This window comes from Candoia aspera, chromosome 1, assembly GCF_035149785.1.
Source record: "Candoia aspera isolate rCanAsp1 chromosome 1, rCanAsp1.hap2, whole genome shotgun sequence".
Classification (NCBI taxonomy): domain Eukaryota; kingdom Metazoa; phylum Chordata; class Lepidosauria; order Squamata; family Boidae; genus Candoia; species Candoia aspera.
In genome coordinates this window covers 65201714-65221289 of record NC_086153.1, presented here as the reverse complement: position 1 = coordinate 65221289, position 19576 = coordinate 65201714, and the positions used below count along the sequence as shown (strand labels likewise).

Sequence of the window (19576 nt, the reverse complement as noted above, 5' to 3'; positions counted from 1 at the left end):
AGGCGGTCCCTCAGATATCCTGGTCCCATGCCATGTAGGGCTTTAAAGGTGATGACCAACACCTTGAATTGGACCCGGAAGCAAACTGGGATCCAGTGCAGCTCACGCAACAAAGGTGTTACGTGTGCAAACCTTGAACACCCAAGATTGTCTGCGCGGCTGCATTCTGGACCAGCTGTAGCTTCCGGATACTCTTCAAGGGTAGCCCCATGTAGAGCCCATTACAGTAATCTACATGGGAGATGACCAGGGCATGAGTGACCGTTCAAAGGGCCTCTCGGTCCAGGAAAGGGCGTAACTGGCGCACAACACGAAGTTGCGCAAAGGCCCTTCTGGCCATGACTGCCACCTGCTCTTCGAGCAGGAGTTGTGAGTCCAAGAGGACCCCCATGTTACGCACCGGATCTGTCTGGGGCAGTGCAACCCCATCCAGTACTAAAGATGACAAATTCCTGGCGCGCGAGGTGCCGTTAATCCACAGCCACTCCACCTTACTAGGGTTCAGTTGAAGCCTGTTTTTCCCCATCCAGGCCCCCACAGCCCCCAAGACACTCAGAGAGGGCGGTCACAGCATCACTTACTTCACCTGGAATGGAGATATACAATTGAGTATCATCAGCATACTGACGGTACCTCATCCCATGGTGATGGATGATCTTGCCCAGCGGTTTCATGTAGATGTTAAAAAGGAGAGGGGAGAATTCTGATCCCTGCGGCACCTACAAAGAAGGGGCTGTGGGGCCGATCTCTCCTCCCCTATCAACACCGACTGGGACTGGCCCTGGAGGAAGGAGGTGAACCAGCGCAAGACTACGCCACCCACCCCCATCTCCCTGAGCTGACCCAAAAGGATACCATGGTCGATGGTATCGAAAGCCGCTGAGAGGTCAAGAAGAGCCAGGATGGATGCACTCCATCCATCCCGCTCCCTCCAGAGATCATCCCTAAGTGCGACCAATGCCGTTTCCATCCCATAACCAGGCCTGAAACCTGACTGGAAGGGGTCTAGATAATCCGTTTCATCCAGGATCCTCTGGAGCTACAATGCCACCACTTTCTCAACCACTTTCCCCCAAAAGGGGAGGTGGGAGACTGGGCAAAAGTTGTCCAATACGCTGGGATCCAGTGATGGTTTCTTGAGGAGGTGGCGCACTTTGAAGGCTGCTGGAAATACCCCCTCTCTCAAGGATGCATTTATCATCGCCTGGACCCAGCCACACATCCCCTCCCAAGCTGCCTTCACCAGCCAGGAAGGGCATGGATCTAATTGGCAAGTGGTGGTGTTTACAGTCTGGAGGATCCTGTCCACTTCCTCGGGCTCAACAGGATCAAATGGTTCCCAGATAACAGAGTAAGAACGCTCCCCTGGGCATCTCCACAGATACTGCCTCATGCTCAGAGTCCAACTTGGAGCGAATCTGAGCAATTTTATCCTGCAGATGCCCAGAAAACTCCTCAGCTTGGCCCTGTAGATGGATCTCTGGATCCCCTTTCCCCAAAAGGGATCGGGTAATCTTAAACCGGGCTGCCGGGCGGCATTCTGCAGATGCAATAAGAGCGGAGAAATACTGACGTTTCGCCGCTCTTACCGCCACAAGGTAGGCCTTAATAGCGGCTCTAGCTTGCGTTCGGTCTGACTCGGTCTTTGTCTTCCTCCAGCAGCGCTCTAGGTGTCTCTTAATCCTCTTAAGAACCCTCAGCTCCTCCGTAAACCACGGGGAGTGTCAGGTTTGATGGGATAAGAGAGGCCGCACAGGCGCAATCCTGTCCAAGGCCCCAGCCGCTTCCCTATTCCAGGCAGCAGCCAGGGCCTCCGCTGGACTGTGCAGCAGATCACCGGGTATAACCCCCAGCTCCCTCTGAAACCCTGCCGGGTCCATTAGTCGCCGGGGGCGCACCAATTGAATAGGTCCTGCCTCTCTGTGGAGGGGAGTGGCATAGGAGAATCTCAGGCTCACCAGGGCATGATCTGACCATGACAATAGGGAGAGATGTACTTTTCCCCTCAGATCACATTGCCATTGCTCCGACAAGAAACTAAGTCCAGTGTGAGGAGATGGAAAGAATTAAATGTAACTCTTATATATAAAACTATTCCATTGCTGACCCCAAGCAAAATTGCATTAACTCCTAAAGCCACCCAGAGTCACTTTTATAGTGAGATGGGCAGTGTATAAATTTAATAAAATAAAGAAAAATAAAGTATGTTCAAAAGGAGAGAAAGAGCAGGTAACATGGGTATTTATCTAAAGTTATGCCATGATTAAAGAGTAAATTTGCCAAAGAAGTTAAATTTCAGCTACCAATTAGTCATGGATACACAAAATGGGAGATGCCACACAGCTGATTATCAAACAGTTTTTCATCTGGATGAGATTCTGACCAGCAGATATCTTATCACTTCCCTCCCAGCATTTGAAGGTTGAAAATAGCCAGACGTCTTCCATCCTCCAGACATTTGGAAGATCAGAAGGAACAAAGAGCTTTTATTGTATAAAAGAGGAAGTGGAATAAAGAGGATTTGGAAGATCTACTTTTGTCGATCGACCAGGCACCTCACATCTTCTCATCACTTTATATTTTGCCTGGTGTGAGACTAGGCTGAAGCTGCCATTACCTAAAGATGGAGCAGATACATACATGCAGAGAGGACAAAAGCCAGGAAACTTGTCTAAAAGATACCGTCAAGGAGGTAGACAAGTTGGAAGCAAGTTGTTTAGAAAACAAAGGAAAAATGTCGCCTGAACTAAACAAAGGAAGTTGGGCCTGAGCACATGGAAACCCCCACCCCAATCCCATCAACAGCTACCAGACTTGTAAATTAACAAGGCCAGAGTAGCTGCCAGTCTTGTGAATCAACAAAGCAAGAACTTTTGGGGATAAAAGGAGTCCCAAAGCCCACCCACTCGAGTCATCTTTGGATCCAGGATTGGTGGCTTCCGTCCCTGTAGCTAGTGCCTGGCAGCCTAGTTGGGAGGACGTGGGTAAGTGTGGATGAGCGTATGTGTGTGCGCGTGTGAGGAAGAGCAAATGTACCTTGTAACCAGTACAGTTTTGCTGTTACTTTAAATTTACTGGGTCTCCGTGTATTTCAAAGAACCTGTTGTGCCTCAGTGTATGGTTGGAAGTGATTTGTGTGTGTCCCTAATTATAAGCCGAACCTGGGAGTCTGTGTATGTACCACTGGCCATCTTAATAATGGAAGTTGGGAGTGTGTGTTTGCACGCATGTGATGAACTCAAGCAGTTATATTTTAATAAAGAAAAAGTTAATTTGACATAAGTCCCTATCTCAAGTTTCTGACTCGACAGTGGGTGATTTCAGCCTTGAGAGGTGTATAGCACCTAAATTGTGATAACGTAAGTCTCTACTGTACATGACACCCTCTATCAAAAGGGTATAACCAAAGAATAATATGAGGATTTATGGGAGGAACAGCAGCCCTCTCACACCACTATCTAAGACCAATCAGTAGGGATGTAAAACAGTTCTTCCCAATCCCACCCACAGGCAAACAATCTAGGATGCCACAGTCAGTTGTACTAAATCCTCTGGCAATTCTAAAAGAAGAAATAAACTGCACTGTCCCTCATTATTTCCCAACCACTATGAAAACTAAGATAGTTTCCTCATCCAAAACCAAGCTGAGAAGCCAGGTTAAAAAGGTTCCATGTGATCAGCATCCCCAACGATATTCAAATAAAATGTGCAGGAAAAGGATAAGCAAATGTTTCAAGTAAGGATTCAAGGAAGAAAATTGCAAACATATTTTAAAAAATCACATAAAAACTATCTTGTGCCACACAAAGGAAGAGATGGTTTGTCATCCATTTCCCTACCATATGAATGCAGTTCCTCTTTAAGCACACTAAATGTTGCTTATTTGATTGTTGTGGATATGTGACAAATTAAGCTTTCCAAATAAATCTGAATCATAAATCAGTCCATACCCACTTATTAGGTTTCATATCAACTCAAACATCAAGTTAAGAAAGATTCTTATTCCAAGAATTTTACAGTTGTTGTGAAGTACTTCGTTACCTGTCATTCATGGTTAAGACACTTCTGCTATCCTGATTTGGAAATCTCACAGCCAGAGGTGTTCCTTTTCTTTGAAAAAAAAAAAACTTGAAATGAAATACACTGACACATAAATGGTATACACAACTGTATGTAAAAACTACTGATTTTGTATGTTTATTGCACAGCTGATAAATCCATTTCAAAAGACGGTGCATACCTTTTAGATTTCATAGCCTGACTCGAATGACTGACCTAAAGCAATGTGGAGATAAAGGAACAAGTATTATACAGTTCTTCTATCTTGGAGCTAAATGTTGAAGTTTAAAGGTTTGACTCAAAATTTCAATGGAAAGAAAGGCCACTATAGAGCTTAAAACAAGGAGTTCTGCAAGCTGGTCACCAGTTTCCTACTTCTGAATCAATAATCTGATTGGCCACCTTTCAATACATTGGCTAATTTAAAGTAGCCCCTCCTAGTTTGAGCTCCTCCAGCCCCAGTGCAGAAAGAGGAGATGAGAGTGGTAAGAAAGACACCTCCAAGATTTTCTGAATTTCCTCCCACAGAACTCATCAATATGGGCAAGCACCAAACCTCCCAACTGCACTTCCAGACACTTTCAGCTGCCTCCCTTTTGTCGGTTCTGTGTGGCCAGCTCAGCCTGATAATGAACTGCCTTAGAAACTGGGTGCTACAGTATACAAAGACATTATATCAATGAATACAGTCATTAAAAAATCAATTAAAGGTAGTTGCTTCTGTTTATTTAGGTCCTAGCCTATGTAATTTTATAGCCAAATCAAGATGTCAAACTGCATACACAAATATATATTGCTTATAAAATACAAAGTAATGACATTTTAAAATGCTGTCTACAGATACCTGAGAAGGTGAAGATTCATTTGGCTGAATGACATCGATATGGTTAGCAGATATGTCAGATGTCCCTGCAACTTCTGAATCTAAATCTGTACTGCTACAGAATAAATAAACAAACAAACAGCATAATTACAATCTGGTTTAGTAACCATCAGCACAAAAATAAAATAATCCTCACAGGTTATCATGATTTATTTCCATTAAGTTTGCCACATATCTGCTTTTCCACATCTACACTTCGCTGAATCTCAAGCAAACAACTCACAGTGACATCTGTTCTTACTCTAAACTTTTACATTACTATTACAAGTGTGCACAAAATGAAAAACAAGTTTTGTTCCATGCATGTATCTTGGAAATTAAGCTGAACCATTCTGCACAGGTCACGATCCATCCAAAATAAAGTGCAGATTATGTAGGCTGATCCAGATTGTTTGTTTGTTTGTTCATTCATTCATTCATTCATTTTTGTGCCTTCAAGTCCGTGCTGACTCCTGGCAACTGCCTGGACTAGTCCCTGCAGTTTTCTTAACAAGATTTTTCAGAAGTGGTTTGCCATTGCCTCCTTCCTAGGGCTGAGAGAGTGACTGAACAAAGGTCACCCAGCTGGCTTGTGCCTAAGGCAGGACTAGAATTCATACTTTCCTGGTTTCTAGCCAAGTGCCTTAACCACTACACCAAACTGGCTCAGTTATCTCAGATCCAGATTTAGGCCATAGCAAATCCAGAAGAGTCTTAAGGGTTAAGAGGGTAATGCTGGTGTGCCTTGCCACATCTCCTTTGAATGGGCTGAGTTACCAGCCTGCCCACCAATTTTTACAGTATTTCCTCCTCCTCATTACCCCTTAGCTATCAACATATTTAAATTCAAGCATGGCAACCTGATCTGGCCCAACCCCATTTGCCATGTCCTACTTCTCTGCAACCACACACTTTCCTTCCCTGCCATGACCCCCCACCCATCCAATAGACCTACCAGAAGAACAAACAAATCAGTTTTAGAAGAAATACAACCAGAATGTTCCCTAGAGGTGAAGATAACTAGGCTTAGACTCTCATACTTTGGGCACATCGTCAGGAAAGACTGATCGCTTAAAAAGGACATCATGTTTGGTAAAGTCGAGGGCCAGCAGATAAGATGAAGACCTTCAATGTGATGGATTGATGCAATTGCCGTGACAATGGATGCAAACATTGGAACAGCCAGGCATATGGTGCAAGACCGAACAGCATTTCCTTCTGTTATACATAGGGTCACCATGAGTCGTAAACAACTTGACAGCAACTAACTGCCACCACCACCAATCCACTGCCACAACCTTCTTTCCCAATCACTGCCCTACAACCATTCAACAACTCACACTACCTCTTCACTACTTCATACCACCAGCCTTCTTTTTCCCCAATGTTGCTCACTCTTCCGGAAACACGTATATCCTGGCTTTATGCATGGATCAAACACTTGTGCTCTGACTCAATGCACTATCAAAATACACGTGCTTCTCTTTGATCTGTAGCATATACGGTATGGTTTGCATTGGCAGGTAACCCAATCCTACTATACATATTTTCTGAAAATATTCATACTTTCTCTAGGAGCAGAGAATCTTAACTCCCAGTTAAGTCCTATAGTCCTATAAGCCCAAATTTGCTATTTCTTTCTTTAACAATGACTAGGTCATACATTTCTTAACCAACTAATTTCCTTATTTCTTTCAAATCAGTAATTAGCCTGGAAATTTAAATATTTAAAAAGTAATAACAGAACAAGTGCAATATAAACAAATGTCCTTTGCCATCTTGTTTTTGCTCTCTTCATTTTTGAAAAATCAAAAGGAGTTTTAAAATTAATTTTATCATTAGGATGCTAACCTATTACAAACAGATTGTTCAATGACAACTTAGGTTGTTTAAGATCCGCCCATAAATACTGTAACTGAAGACTATTCTGAGACAATTAAAAAAGGAAGTATGCTTTTGTTTCAGTTTCTATATTTTAAAATAGGATCAGCTTGATCCTTAAAAATCTATTTTAAGGTTTCTAACCACCAAAAAAGCTAACCATCCTAAACCTATTAAGTACGAATTTGGTCACTATCAGGAAAAGGAGCATTCTTTCCTAATGTTCTTTCTATTCCTCTGACAAAGAGAGGGCAACGTATAAAATAAATGGAGACTTTTCTAGAACCACCTGAATTTATCTATTTTTAAATTGCCATTGAAACATTGCTTACTTTGGATATTGACCAGAATGCTGAAAAACCACAGTCTGACTTGTTGATACCAATATCCATTGATTTCTAAAGGGAACTGAAAGATAAATTCCCACACTGAAGCTTCATATTATTACTACATTTTTAGCCAGAACTTACTATCAAAGGAACTGACTTTCTGGGGAGTAGGCAGGGATAGATTCCATTTGTACAACTTTAATTTCTTCAAGAAAATTAATAGAGAACAAACTGGCCTTCTGGATAAAGCAAAGGCAGAAACAAATGCTTGAAGAAATATTGGAGCAAAACTCAGCACATTGAAAAAATGACTTCATTTTGCTAGAGTTTTGTACTATTTTTGTCTTGCCTGCTATTATAGAGCTACTTTAATGGCTGAGAAACACCTTGAGAATACTTCAGTCAGTACAAAACTAGTATGTAGGTATGTTCTGTACTTATACTTATGTACATACCTTTAATATGATATATTTTTATTACAAATAAACAAGACACCTGCCAATGAGTGTTGTGTAAACCTTGGTTACGGATGACCTACGTATTTTACATAGCTATATTTAAGACTCATTTAAGTCAAGCTCGACTCCTGGTGACTACATGGACACAATGAAGTTTGGTTAGTAATTCATGGAAGTGGTTTGTCCTGCGCTGTAGGAATCTCAAGAAATTTGTCTTTCTTCTCCTGCTTGGGACTATATAGACTAAATAGAATGTAATACCAGTAGAATTCTACTATATTTTCTTGGGAGAATAACACGATATTACTTTATGGCCTTTGACTTTGTATTCTTTGATAGTGCACTGAATATTGCTTTGAACAAAAACAGAGTTAGCACCACAACTAGAAATTCATTCTATCACTACCTTAAATGACCCTTTCCTTTATATGAATGTTACTAAAAATGTAAGTAGTACTGTGTTCTTTTGCAACACATGCCTCATATACTTTAACCCCAGTTTCTCCATTTGTCTTAGAAGCCTAGTTAAGGAAGACGTTCTGATCAGCCAGGGCAAGCAACCACTAACTTAAGTTTCCTGCTCTCTAACCTACATGGGGTGATTCCAAAATGTTAGCTCCTAGAGGTATTAATCAAAGTTGGTGTTTTTCCTCCTTAATTCTTTCCACTTCCTCACAGATAAGAAAAAGAAAATAATGAAAAGACATAGAAGGGTTAGCAGTAGAAGACAATATTGTCCAGATTCCCTTAAATTCAATGAATATGGGAGAGTTATTTCAGAGCAAAAGCCTCATATGGAAGTATCTAAATCACTTTTGAACTGGAAATTCTGGCATCTGCAAGTGTCTCTCTGATAACTAAGTCATTGCTCTAAACCAAGCCAGTGTCCAAAAGGGGAATCATCGGGGGGGGGGGGAATGATGAAAGCAGCATCATGTCATAAGCTCCACCCCCTTTGTACATGCATCATGACATCACAGGTGTATACAAAAGGGGTGAAGCTTGCATCAGGATGGCACAATGTTGCTTTCATCATTTTGACAAAAGCTTTGCAAGCTACTCAAGATATAAACCAGACACAGACTGTGTGAGTAAGTGATACAGCTAAAGATATCCAGCCTATTCACCTGAAAGACATAAAAGGAGCCAACACAATCTGCATTGGTAAGGGAGTTCCACAGTCAAAATAAAATTGTGGAAAGGCCTTTCATATCAACTACCACACCTCTCTTAATCTGTATTCATTATGTGATGTTATATTGTTTGGATCATTGTTAGGTGTATGGAACTTTACTTAAGCGGTATTTTAAAAAAATGATTCGGTATAAACTTACTTCCTAGATGCCACGCTTGATAGTTCTTGAAAACTACCAGACAGTGTATCAGAAGAATCACTGACAGAGTTAGCACTTCCTTCTGCCTAGGAAAAAAAATAGTAACTGGAAAATAAAAGATCTATTCAGCGAAATATAACAATAACAATGTAAGAAAAGGCATGAAAAACCATTTGTTTTAGAGGTAGGAGTTTTAAACCTATAATCACGGTCAATGCAATGTACCAAGAAAAGAAGAAATTACAAGACCTCAGCTGCTACTATGTGAATAACTGTTAATAAGCATCTAAATTCATCCAGGTTTGCGCTTTGGAGCATCCAATAGGAAAAAAATCAGGACTTAATAGGAAACAATCAAAAACTGTACGCCACCTGCCCTCATAACGAAGCTGTATCAGACTCTACAGCTATTCACATTTATTTGAGAGGAAGCACCATCAAAAACAATGAAACTGAGTTCCAAATAGACACAGAATTGCAGTATTCAAAATGGTACCTTGATCTCATTCTTGTGAATCGGAACAGGTGAAACATCTGGTAAATCATTATGAATAACTTTATGGATTCTCCAACGAACCCATTTTAATGATCAACCCAGATGTTATTCAGGCTTGAATAAGTGTGTTCTGGCAAACTCTAATAAGTTGCTTAGATACAAGTTTGCTCTTCACAATTTACCTCTCTGTCACCTTTTACAATGAAAGAATTATGTATAATATTTACATCGCCGAACCTCTGAAAAGGTTGTTTGATATAATAAGGATAGCATCTGCTTTCTGTACATCAAAAGACTGTAATATAATGCAACCTGTTAACAATTCCATTCCACAGAACCGGAAAACAAAACTTAGAGGACAACCCTGACTTCTTTTACCCTAGAACGTGACATGAACTATATGGAATATTCAGGAATAAAGGAAACAATGCATTTACATACTCCGAAGGTTGGTTGGCTAGTCAACTTTTCATATGCCAGTTTAGCTGCTTCAAGTCTGGCTAGTTGAGCTTTACTTCCTGTTCCAGCATCAAATATTTTATCACCAATTTGACACGCATAAGAAAAGCTAGAAGGTATAAAAGGAGGAAAAAAATGGCACAGTGTTGTAAAAGAAGGCTGCAGACCAGTTCCTACTTATCTACAAGTAACTTTCAGTAAATCAAAGGGACCTACTTCTAGGATTGAACAGAAGAGCAGCAATTATATACATATATCTGAAAATAAACCCTGTTCAAAGCAGTCAGATTTACAGTACTTTTGAGTACATGTATCTAAGACTGTCAGAGTGCTTCCAAGCTGAGTAATCATCCCTTAAAAAATACGTATTTTATTTATACATAGCTATGTAGCAGTATATATTTTCCTAAAAAAATAAATGAACAAGTGTAATGTTTTTTACTTATTTAATTGGGTTCTCTTTATCTAGTTTTAGGACTTGTGTGGAGAACAGATTACGTTCTAGGTCATATTTATGCAGAAAATTCAAAAGGGTTCATAAACTTTTAAGCACCACTGTATATCACCCTAAGTATAGTATCAGAATTAAGAGAAGTCACTTGGCCAGACTGAATCTAGAATACTGTATCCATTTCTGGGCACTGACAACCAGGAACATGTCCAGAAAAGAGCAACCACAATGCTAAGGGGCCTTGTAGAGATTAGTTGAGGCACTGAGCATGTGTATTCTCAAGAAGGCAAAACTGTGAAGAGACCAGGTAGCTGTGTTCAAATATCTGAAAGGCTGTAAGACAGAGCAGGATTGTTCAAAATTGTCCCAGAAGAAACAATCCTTTTGACTTACAAGGAAATAGATTTCAGTTGGACATTAAGAAAAAGTTTCCTTCCACAGAGCAGACTGTTTCAGGAGACAGTGAACTCTCTTTCACTGGCAGTGTTTAAACAGAGTCTGGAGGGCCATCCATTAGGGATGGTATACCAGTGGATTCCTGTACTGGGCAGGGATTGGACCAGATCACCTCCAACCTTTACATTCTATGATGGCATGATCCTGCTTATCTTTTAGCTTAAACAAGGCTAGCAAAGGTGTGCAGAGTTAGAATACAAATAACAATAGCCTATTATTTATGGCAGATCTGATTACTGGGCAGCCAGAAGACCAAGGTGTCAAATTACTAATCTGGATAGACATGCACCCTGAAAAATCAGCATACTGGGCCTTTGTTTTTCTTCACTGGATACATCCAGAGCCCATTTTCTAAAAACAATGGGTGGGGCAATCATCACTATGATTTCACTTAATGGCTATGCTGTAGATGCCAAAAAGCAAGCATAGGTTAATTTTCCACAAAAGAGTCCTTGCCCATGTTGACAGGGCCACAGACTTGGAAGAGGCCGTTTATCCATCCAGTCCAATCCCCTGTTCAATGGAAGAATCCACATTCGAGCTTCCCGGCCAGATACTCCAATGCAAGGGAGCCCACCACTTCTCTGGATAACTGGTTCTGCTTTCAAATGGCTATGCTTGCAGATTCTGCCTTCCATAAAGCTTTTATTCTGTGTCCCGCACTCTCGAGTGATAGAGTCCTTCTGTGTGACATTATTTCATGTATTTCAAGAGTGCTATCATACCCTTCCGCAGTTTTACCTCCTTAAAGTTAAACATTCTCACTTCCTTCATTGTCTCTTTGTGGGATGTAGTTTCTAGCCCTTCTCCAAGCCTGTTTTAGTTTTTCTGAATTCTTAAGGCATGGTGCTCAGAATTGGACAAAATACTTGAGGTGGGGAATAGCCAACAAAGCAAAACCATTACTTCCCATGATTTTGAAACTATATGCCTGTTGTTGCAGACTAAACTTGCATTTGTTTGTTTGCAGTAACATCAACATCATCTGCTGGTTCACACATTCTGTAAGCCATAATATTTAGTTTGGGCTTAGTGTGATATGTAAATATAGCCACTGTGATTTAGAAACCATGGTTTATGATTAAGCATACTGCGTAAACCCAACCATTATTCAAGAAACCATTCTCAAATAAAGCTATGGCTTACTGCAATGTATGAACCAGTCTTCTATGAATAAATTTCACTAACACCTACACATCTCAAGAGTGTGATTTTTTAATACAAAAAAATAAATTCAAGATCAAATATTAGTAACTTACACTGGTTTATGTTCCAATCCAGTTTTAGATATACAGTTATAGTCAACACATACTTTGTTCTTTAGTGCATATTCATTAAGCAAGGAAATATAGCTAATTGACTTTGAAGATGAAGATTCAGGAATATTTGTAGCAGGCAGACCCAGCTTTGACTCCTGGTGCTGCTCCCGTGAATCCAGCTCTGCCTACAAACAAGGAGCATACTTTAGACTGCTTGAGAGGAGTGAGATTGTTCTCCAAATTCCTGCTCAATGGACAGATAACCTGCTCTTCATTTACTATTTCATGTTTTAAGCTGGCAACACATACTGCAGTATTTTTGGCAAAAGTATTGTTCTGATTTAGCAAAAAGTGCAGTGAACAACACAAATATATACTCAAGGCAAAAAATGAGAAGGGCAGACCTTATTCATGACCCCAAGTGAATACAGGTAGTCCTTACTTAACAACCATTTGTTTAGTGGACGGTTCAGACTTATGATGGTGCTGAAAAAACTGACTTACAACCAGTTCTCTCAGAGTTATGACTGTCACAGCGTTCCCAGTCACGTGATCCCAATTTGGGCACCTGGCAACTGGTTTGCATTTATGACTGTCGCAGCATCACATGATTGCCATTTTCTACCTTCCCAGCCAGCTTCTCAGTGGGGATTCGCTTAACAACCACGTGGTTCACTCAACACTCACGATGATTTGCTTAATGACCACCACAAAAAGGTCATAAAATCAGGTCTGATTCACTTAATGACTGCTTCACATAGCAACCAAAATGCCAGGCCCAATTGTGGTCATTAAGCGAGGACTACCGGTATGTAAAATGTATGTGGGTTGAAGAATTGTGCAAGTTTTAGCAAGCTCTGGACTGGGGGAAGATAATTTGAACACTGGGCTTTATAATGAGGATGAAACAAGGAGGAAATATTTTACAAGACTAGCAGATAACCTTAATTAGTTTACTCACTAGACAATAATTTGCATATTTAATAATGACTATTAATTATCCACTCTGATCTGTGCTAGATATTGTGAGATAATGCATTTAAAAACAAAACCCTTTTATTTAAGCAGACGTTTTTATATATTTATACGGTGAGCCTTCTTATGAGCTCTTGTCTGTCAGACAAAAAGAGTGGCAAGAATTATTTTTCCTTTAGAAGAGAGACAGACAGCCTTTTACTGTGGGGGCTGAGGTCACATTTAGAGAGAGGCAACTGCCAAAGTGTCTAGGTTTTGGGGTGGGGGGTAGGATTAGAAATTTTCCTTTAAAAAACTCTTTTAAAATGATTTCAGGAATTAATCTGGTTTTCATGTTTCTTACCTCAGATTGGGAGGGAACCACCAATCCTCAGATTGAGGGGACTACAGGAGCTTCAGAACAGGGCTCCATGAGGCTTCAAGGCCATGAGTTGACTACCTCTGCCATAAAGTCAAATTAGGCATTCTCCAGGCAGTCTGTGGTTAGAAAGGGAGCTTTCTTGTTGGCTCCAGGGAGCTGATTCTGAGGACTAGAGAAGTGATGCCTGCAGGAGAAGGGGGTGTTGATGCCACATGTCCCCTGTAAATCCTGCCCCTCTTTGCACAGTTGGAGGGTTTTTCAGCTGTTCCTAGGTACTACTACTGCCAGGGGCACATGATCTTGCTAGCCGAGGCACACACTCTGCAAAATGGTAGAATGCAACTCCCTCAGCAAGTTGTTTTTTCTCTGTAAAGCAAGATTTCTTGAAGTTCCACAAAAACGTCTTCCGATTGCTTAAAACTAGCAATTTATTGTGGCATAAGCTAAAACTCACTTTATCAAAACCCTGTTTCCACTTTAAGCCCATGAGAAATGCCTGGAATTGCCATACCCAACCTATGTGGTAATTTGAGAATTTGGGTTAGATTTGAAAATGTAATGGAGCATAGAGAGTAAGGAAGAGGACCTTGTCAGATGTGCGCAAGAACTGTTACCAAGGCAAAAGGGGCTGAAACATTAAGTCTACAAAAATGAAGTAACATTTGGAAGTGTCTTGGGCAGAGGCCTCCCTAATCCACTGGAGTATGGGAGAAGAGGAGGCACAGCACAATCAGACTTGCAGGAGGCTGTTATTATAACCATCTCAATAAAAGTAGTTTTAGCCTTCCTGTGGAGTTATTTTCTGGTCTGGTCTACTTAGTGGGGCTGACATGAAGGGAGGATCTCTGCTTGATTTTCCCACTTTGTCACACAGAGCAGAAATGATGAATTAAATTTGTATGCTCCCTGACTCCCAGCAACTCTGGGCGGTTATGTAAAGGAGGTAGCCGATGAGGTTTCTGCTGCTGCTGCTTGTTTTTACATTGGAGCATCATGTGACATTTAATTCTGATTACCTTAATGATACTGGAATACTTTTTTTAAGAAAAGTAATTACTATTTAACAAGATTGTTTTACTGAATGGTTTATGCACAGTCAAGTTTTCCCTGACCAACAGAAATGCGTGCAGCAGGCAGACTAGAGCATAGGGTGATCCCGCTCTCCGCTGATAGGAACCCCAACTCTCCAATGTCAAGGTGCTGCCTCTCTCAGCAGGAATATGAACCTGGTTGCCCAAACCCGCTGCCTCGATCTTCATCTGCAGGTACTTCTCCACTTACCTTCTTTTCCCTCTCTATGGCATTCCAAGCTAATTCAGCTGCGTGAGCTTTTGCTTCTTTCTTGGATTTACCAGAGGCCTGGCTATATCGGTTCTTGTCAATTACAACTGCTACAGTGAATCTACAGTGAAGAAAGTAATTTATAAAATATTGAGGGGAGGGAGGGGAGATGCATCATCCGCAAAACACACTCCATTGTACAACCTATGCCTCCTGTTTTCTCCATCACCAGAAGAAGTTAACAGCAGGATAATCTGGGAAGACACAACCATTATTTGTTTCCTTTTTTGCCTGAAATGACCCAGGTGTGTGTGGAATCTCAGGTTCCTCAAATCCCAGTAGGGATTCTGATAGGAGAACAAAACTATTTTCTCTGAACTACATTTCCATTCCTGTCTCTATCTTGACTCCATCCTTCTAGCTAAATGCTGGGCACAAAGACCAGCAACAGAGCCACTCGTTTAGTGACTACCAGGGCCGCAACTGGGTGGGAGGGGCAAGTGGGGCATGTGCCCTGGGCACGGCGCTGGGGGGGGCGCCAAATTGAGCACTGGGGGGCGCCAAAATGGGCACGGAATCCATGTTTGCCCCGGGTGACACACACCCTAGTTGTGGGCCTGGTGACTACCTCAGTTAGCAACTGTTTGCAAATACGACAGCAATAATAATAACAACAATAAATCATTTTCTGACCAGTGTGTGCATTTTTGACCAAATTTCACATGCCCAACAACAAAAGCCTTCAGTTTAAGAATCTGAAGATTAAGATCTGGTCAGTTTCAGTCAGCAGGGCCCAGCCTGCCAGAGGGTTCTCCTCAGCTAATTAAGGTTGCAGAACTGAGCTTGTTAGCTTGCCCTTAGCACTTTTTAGAGACTGCTGCACTGCCTGCAGAGAAAAGCAGCTCAGGAAGAGATAACTTGTTTAAACAATCTCTCTACCCTGCAAGGAGGCAAAAACAAAAAGGGGGGGAGGGGGAAACAGGTCAGGCACAGGACACTGTAATGAGAACTTTAATCCGAATGAGATGGCAGCAACCAGTGATCTTCACAGTGTCTCTCTCTCTCTCTCTGTCACATGGTTTGCTTAGTGATCATTTCTCTTAATGACAAAGTCACTGGAACGGATTGCAGGTGGTAAACAAGAAGAGGGTGTATAACATCCATAACAGGGGTTCTTAAACTGTTTGACCCAATTCTCCCTTTTCCCAGTCTCAATAATGTCATTACCCCCACCAAACAAAACAAAAAACAAAAAACAACCCAGACTGCTCCATTACCCCCAGATACACCCAGATTACCCCCTTGGGTAATTATCCCCAGTTTAAGTATCACTGACCTATAAGCTGATGAATAATTTTCTTGAATTAGAAACTGAAGAATGTATAAAGCTGTGTAACACGGAACACGTATCAACTCTTCCCCAAAGTAAGAACAAGAATTGGGATGTAGAGCAAAAATACAGAGAAGAAAATTTGGACCAGTCCAGTGAGAAATTGTCAGAATTCAGAACATTTCATACTAGCAGGGCTACTGAATAATGGAGGGGAAGAAGGGACAGGGAGATAGACAGTTGTTGACTATTAAAAAAAATATCCTGTTCCACAGCACACATATGGGAGGGGACTGTTGCCTCTTTTACCACCTCTGGATATTCTTCATCAACTTACACACGATCATGAGGTGGTCCTTCGATACCAATGTCTCTATACTCCAATTTTAAATGGTTCCTCTGACAATGTTCATTAAGTTTCGCCATGCATGTACGTGAGTCACGATGGTTGTCAGCCATGTTATAACCTAGGAGAAAAAAAATCACAGTAGGAATGGTTACCAGCAATTCCCTAAGCATAGCAACAGGCTAATGTTTTTAATGCTTCAGCACCTTTTCATAATCACTTGCACAGCCATATTCTGGACTAGTTGTAGGTTCTGAATACTCTTCAGGAGTAGTCCCATGTAAATTACATTGCAATAGATAACTTAAGACTTGAGTGACTGTGAATAGGGCTTCCCAATACAGTAAATAGAGGACCCATGAATCCACAGCCACTCAGTTTTGTTACAGCTGAGCCTGAGACTGTTCTTCCCAATCCAGACACCTAACCGCCTTCCAACCTAGAGAAAGATCCTCAACAGCATCTCTTGCCCAGCCAGGTGTTGAGATAATACAACTGGATATCAAATATCAACTACTGAAACCTGAATCCATACTGGTAGATGACCCTGCACAGTAGCTTCATGTAGGTGTTAAATAGGACCAGGGAGAGCTGGCTACCAACTTGGCTGGCTTCAAAAATGGGTTCAAACAATTCATGGAACTCATGGCAATTAATGGCTACCTTGACTGCAGTGTGACTGTTTCTGAAGGCCATCTGCTGAGAGACTATGGGCTTCCTTGTGCAGTTGGCTGGCCACTGTGAGAACAGTTTGCTGGACTACATGAGCAAGGGGTTCTAATCCAGCATAGCATGGCTTTTGTTATGTTCATTGAAATCTCAAGAAACTCACAAAGAAGGTGTCTTGGGCTTCATCTCTTCCCTTATCACCAAGACCAACTAGAACCTTCCTCAGAGAAAGGAGAACCACTGAAATACAGTGCCTCCCAATCTCCAAATACAGGCCAGGAGGATACCATGACCAGCGGTATCAAAGGTTGCCAAGAGATCAAGCAGAACCAGGTCATCCACACCACCCCCACTGCTAGAGGCTGTCCACAAGCACAATCAATGCCATTGTGAGAGACTGAGAAATGGGCAGGATTGTTCAGTTGGTATGAGAAGCAGCAGCACAGCCCTGATATGGGGGCCAGGAGAAGAAAATATTTTAAAGAGATTCCACCTTAATTGATTTGTTATAAGGCTGCCTTGGGATTTATTTTCAGTTTTCAAGATCATCTTTCTACTCTGTCCTTAAAGATGCTTCCTAAATTCTGAGTGGGTCTTTCTTCTTGAGTTTGTTAGCTACGTGCAGCTTGACAGCTGTGACCATACTATACTGGGGCCTAAAACCTGACTGAAGAGATAATCTACTTTGTCCAAGGGCCCTCTGAAACTGAAGTCCTCTCTACAACCTCCCGCAAGTTGGAGACTAGTCAGAAATTATCCAACGCTTCTGGATTTAGCTATGGCTTCCTGAGGAGAGGGGGCACTACTGTCTCCTCCTCTCTATGTGGAGCCATCCCTTCACTCAAAGATGAATTGATCCAGCCACACCTCACTCTCTGGGCAGCTTTAACCAACCAGGATGGACATGGATCTGATGTACAGGTGGCCATGTTGGAAGTCCTGAAAATCCTGTCCATTTCCTCAAGACTCACAGGCTCAAACTTCCCCAGGAAACAGGACAAGATCCAAACCCAGTCAACTTGGTAGGATGTACCCAGCCAGCTTCAGCAAAGGATCGTTACCTTGTCGTGGTGCTGGAGCTTGAGCACCTCAATGATGCCATGAGCTAAACCGTGAAGGGCCACCCAAGACAGGAAGGTCATGACAGAGAGGTCAGACTAAATGCGATCCCTGGGGAAGGTAATGGCAACCCACCCTTGCCGTGAAAACTAAATGGATCAGTACAACCAGAGATATGCCGGTATACCATTGGAAGATGAGACCCCCAGGTTGGAAGATGGTCCAAATGCTACTGGGGAGGAACAGAGGATGAGTTCAACTAGCCCCAGACATGATGACACAGCTAGCTCAAAGCCGAAAGGATGGCTAGCGGCCGACGGTGCTGGTGGTGAACGGTGAATCCGATGTTCTAAGGATCAACACACTATTGGAACCTGGAATGTAAGATCTATGAGCCAGGGCAAATTGGATGTGGTTATTGGTGAGATGTCAAGATTAAAGATAGACATTTTGGGCGTCAGTGAACTGAAATGGACTGGAATGGGCCCCTTCACATCACATGACCACCAGATCTACTACTGTGGACAAGAGGACCACAGAAGAAATGGAGTAGCCTTCATAATTAATAGTAAAGTGGCTAAAGCAGTGCTTGGATACAATCTAAAAAATGATAGAATGATCTCAATTCGAATTCAGGGCAAGCCATCTAGCATCACAGTGATCCAAATATACGCCCCAACCACAGATGCTAAAGAAGCTGAAGTAGAGCAGTTCTATGAGGATCTGCAGCACCTACTGGACAACACACCTAAAAGAGATGTTATTTTCATCACAGGAGACTGGAATGCTAAGGTGGGCAGTCAAATGACACCTCGAATTACAGGTAAGCATGGCCTGGGAGAACAAAATGAAGCAGGACATAGGCTGATAGAATTTTGCCAAGACAACTCACTCTGCATAACAAACACTCTCTTCCAACAACCTAAGAGATGGCTTTATGCATGGACTTCACCAGATGGACAACACCAAAATCAGATTGACTACATCCTTTGCAGCCAAAGGTGGTGGACATCTATACAGTCGGTAAAAACAAGACCTGGAGCTGACTGTAGTTCAGATCACAAACTTCTTCTTGCACAATTTAGGATCAGACTAAAGAGATTAGGGAAGACCCACAGATCAGCTAGATATGAGCTCACTAATATTCCTAAGGAATATGCAGTGGAGGTGAAGAATAGATTTAAGGGACTGGACTTAGTAGGTAGGGTTCCGGAAGAACTATGGACAGAAGTTCGCGAGATTGTTCAGGAGGAGGCAACAAAATACATCCCAAAGAAAGAGAAAACCAAGAAGGCAAAATGGCTGTCTGCTGAGACACTAGAAGTAGCCCAAGAAAGAAGGAAAGCAAACGGCAACAGTGATAGGGGGAGATATGCCCAATTAAATGCAAAATTCCAGAGGTTAGCCAGAAGAGATAAGGAATTATTTTTAAACAAGCAATGCGCGGAAGTGGAAGAAGACAATAGAATAGGAAGGACAAGAAACCTCTTCCAGAAAATTAGAAACATTGG

General features: G+C 41.8%; 1 protein-coding gene across 1 annotated transcript in view; it reads right to left on the bottom strand.

Moving 5' to 3' along the window:
* The window catches only part of EIF2AK2 (eukaryotic translation initiation factor 2 alpha kinase 2), a 32385-nt gene that overhangs the window by 10107 nt on the left and 2702 nt on the right, over nucleotides 1-19576 (bottom strand). Inside the window, exons 2-9 of the mRNA XM_063305670.1 lie at nucleotides 16329-16458; nucleotides 14662-14782; nucleotides 12045-12229; nucleotides 9861-9987; nucleotides 8924-9009; nucleotides 4904-4997; nucleotides 4241-4275; nucleotides 4042-4110 (exon numbers count right to left, since the gene is read on the bottom strand). Of these exons, the coding sequence (XP_063161740.1) occupies nucleotides 4042-4110; nucleotides 4241-4275; nucleotides 4904-4997; nucleotides 8924-9009; nucleotides 9861-9987; nucleotides 12045-12229; nucleotides 14662-14782; nucleotides 16329-16450 (839 nt within the window). The 5' untranslated portion in view covers nucleotides 16451-16458. The remainder of the gene's footprint in view (nucleotides 1-4041; nucleotides 4111-4240; nucleotides 4276-4903; nucleotides 4998-8923; nucleotides 9010-9860; nucleotides 9988-12044; nucleotides 12230-14661; nucleotides 14783-16328; nucleotides 16459-19576) is intronic.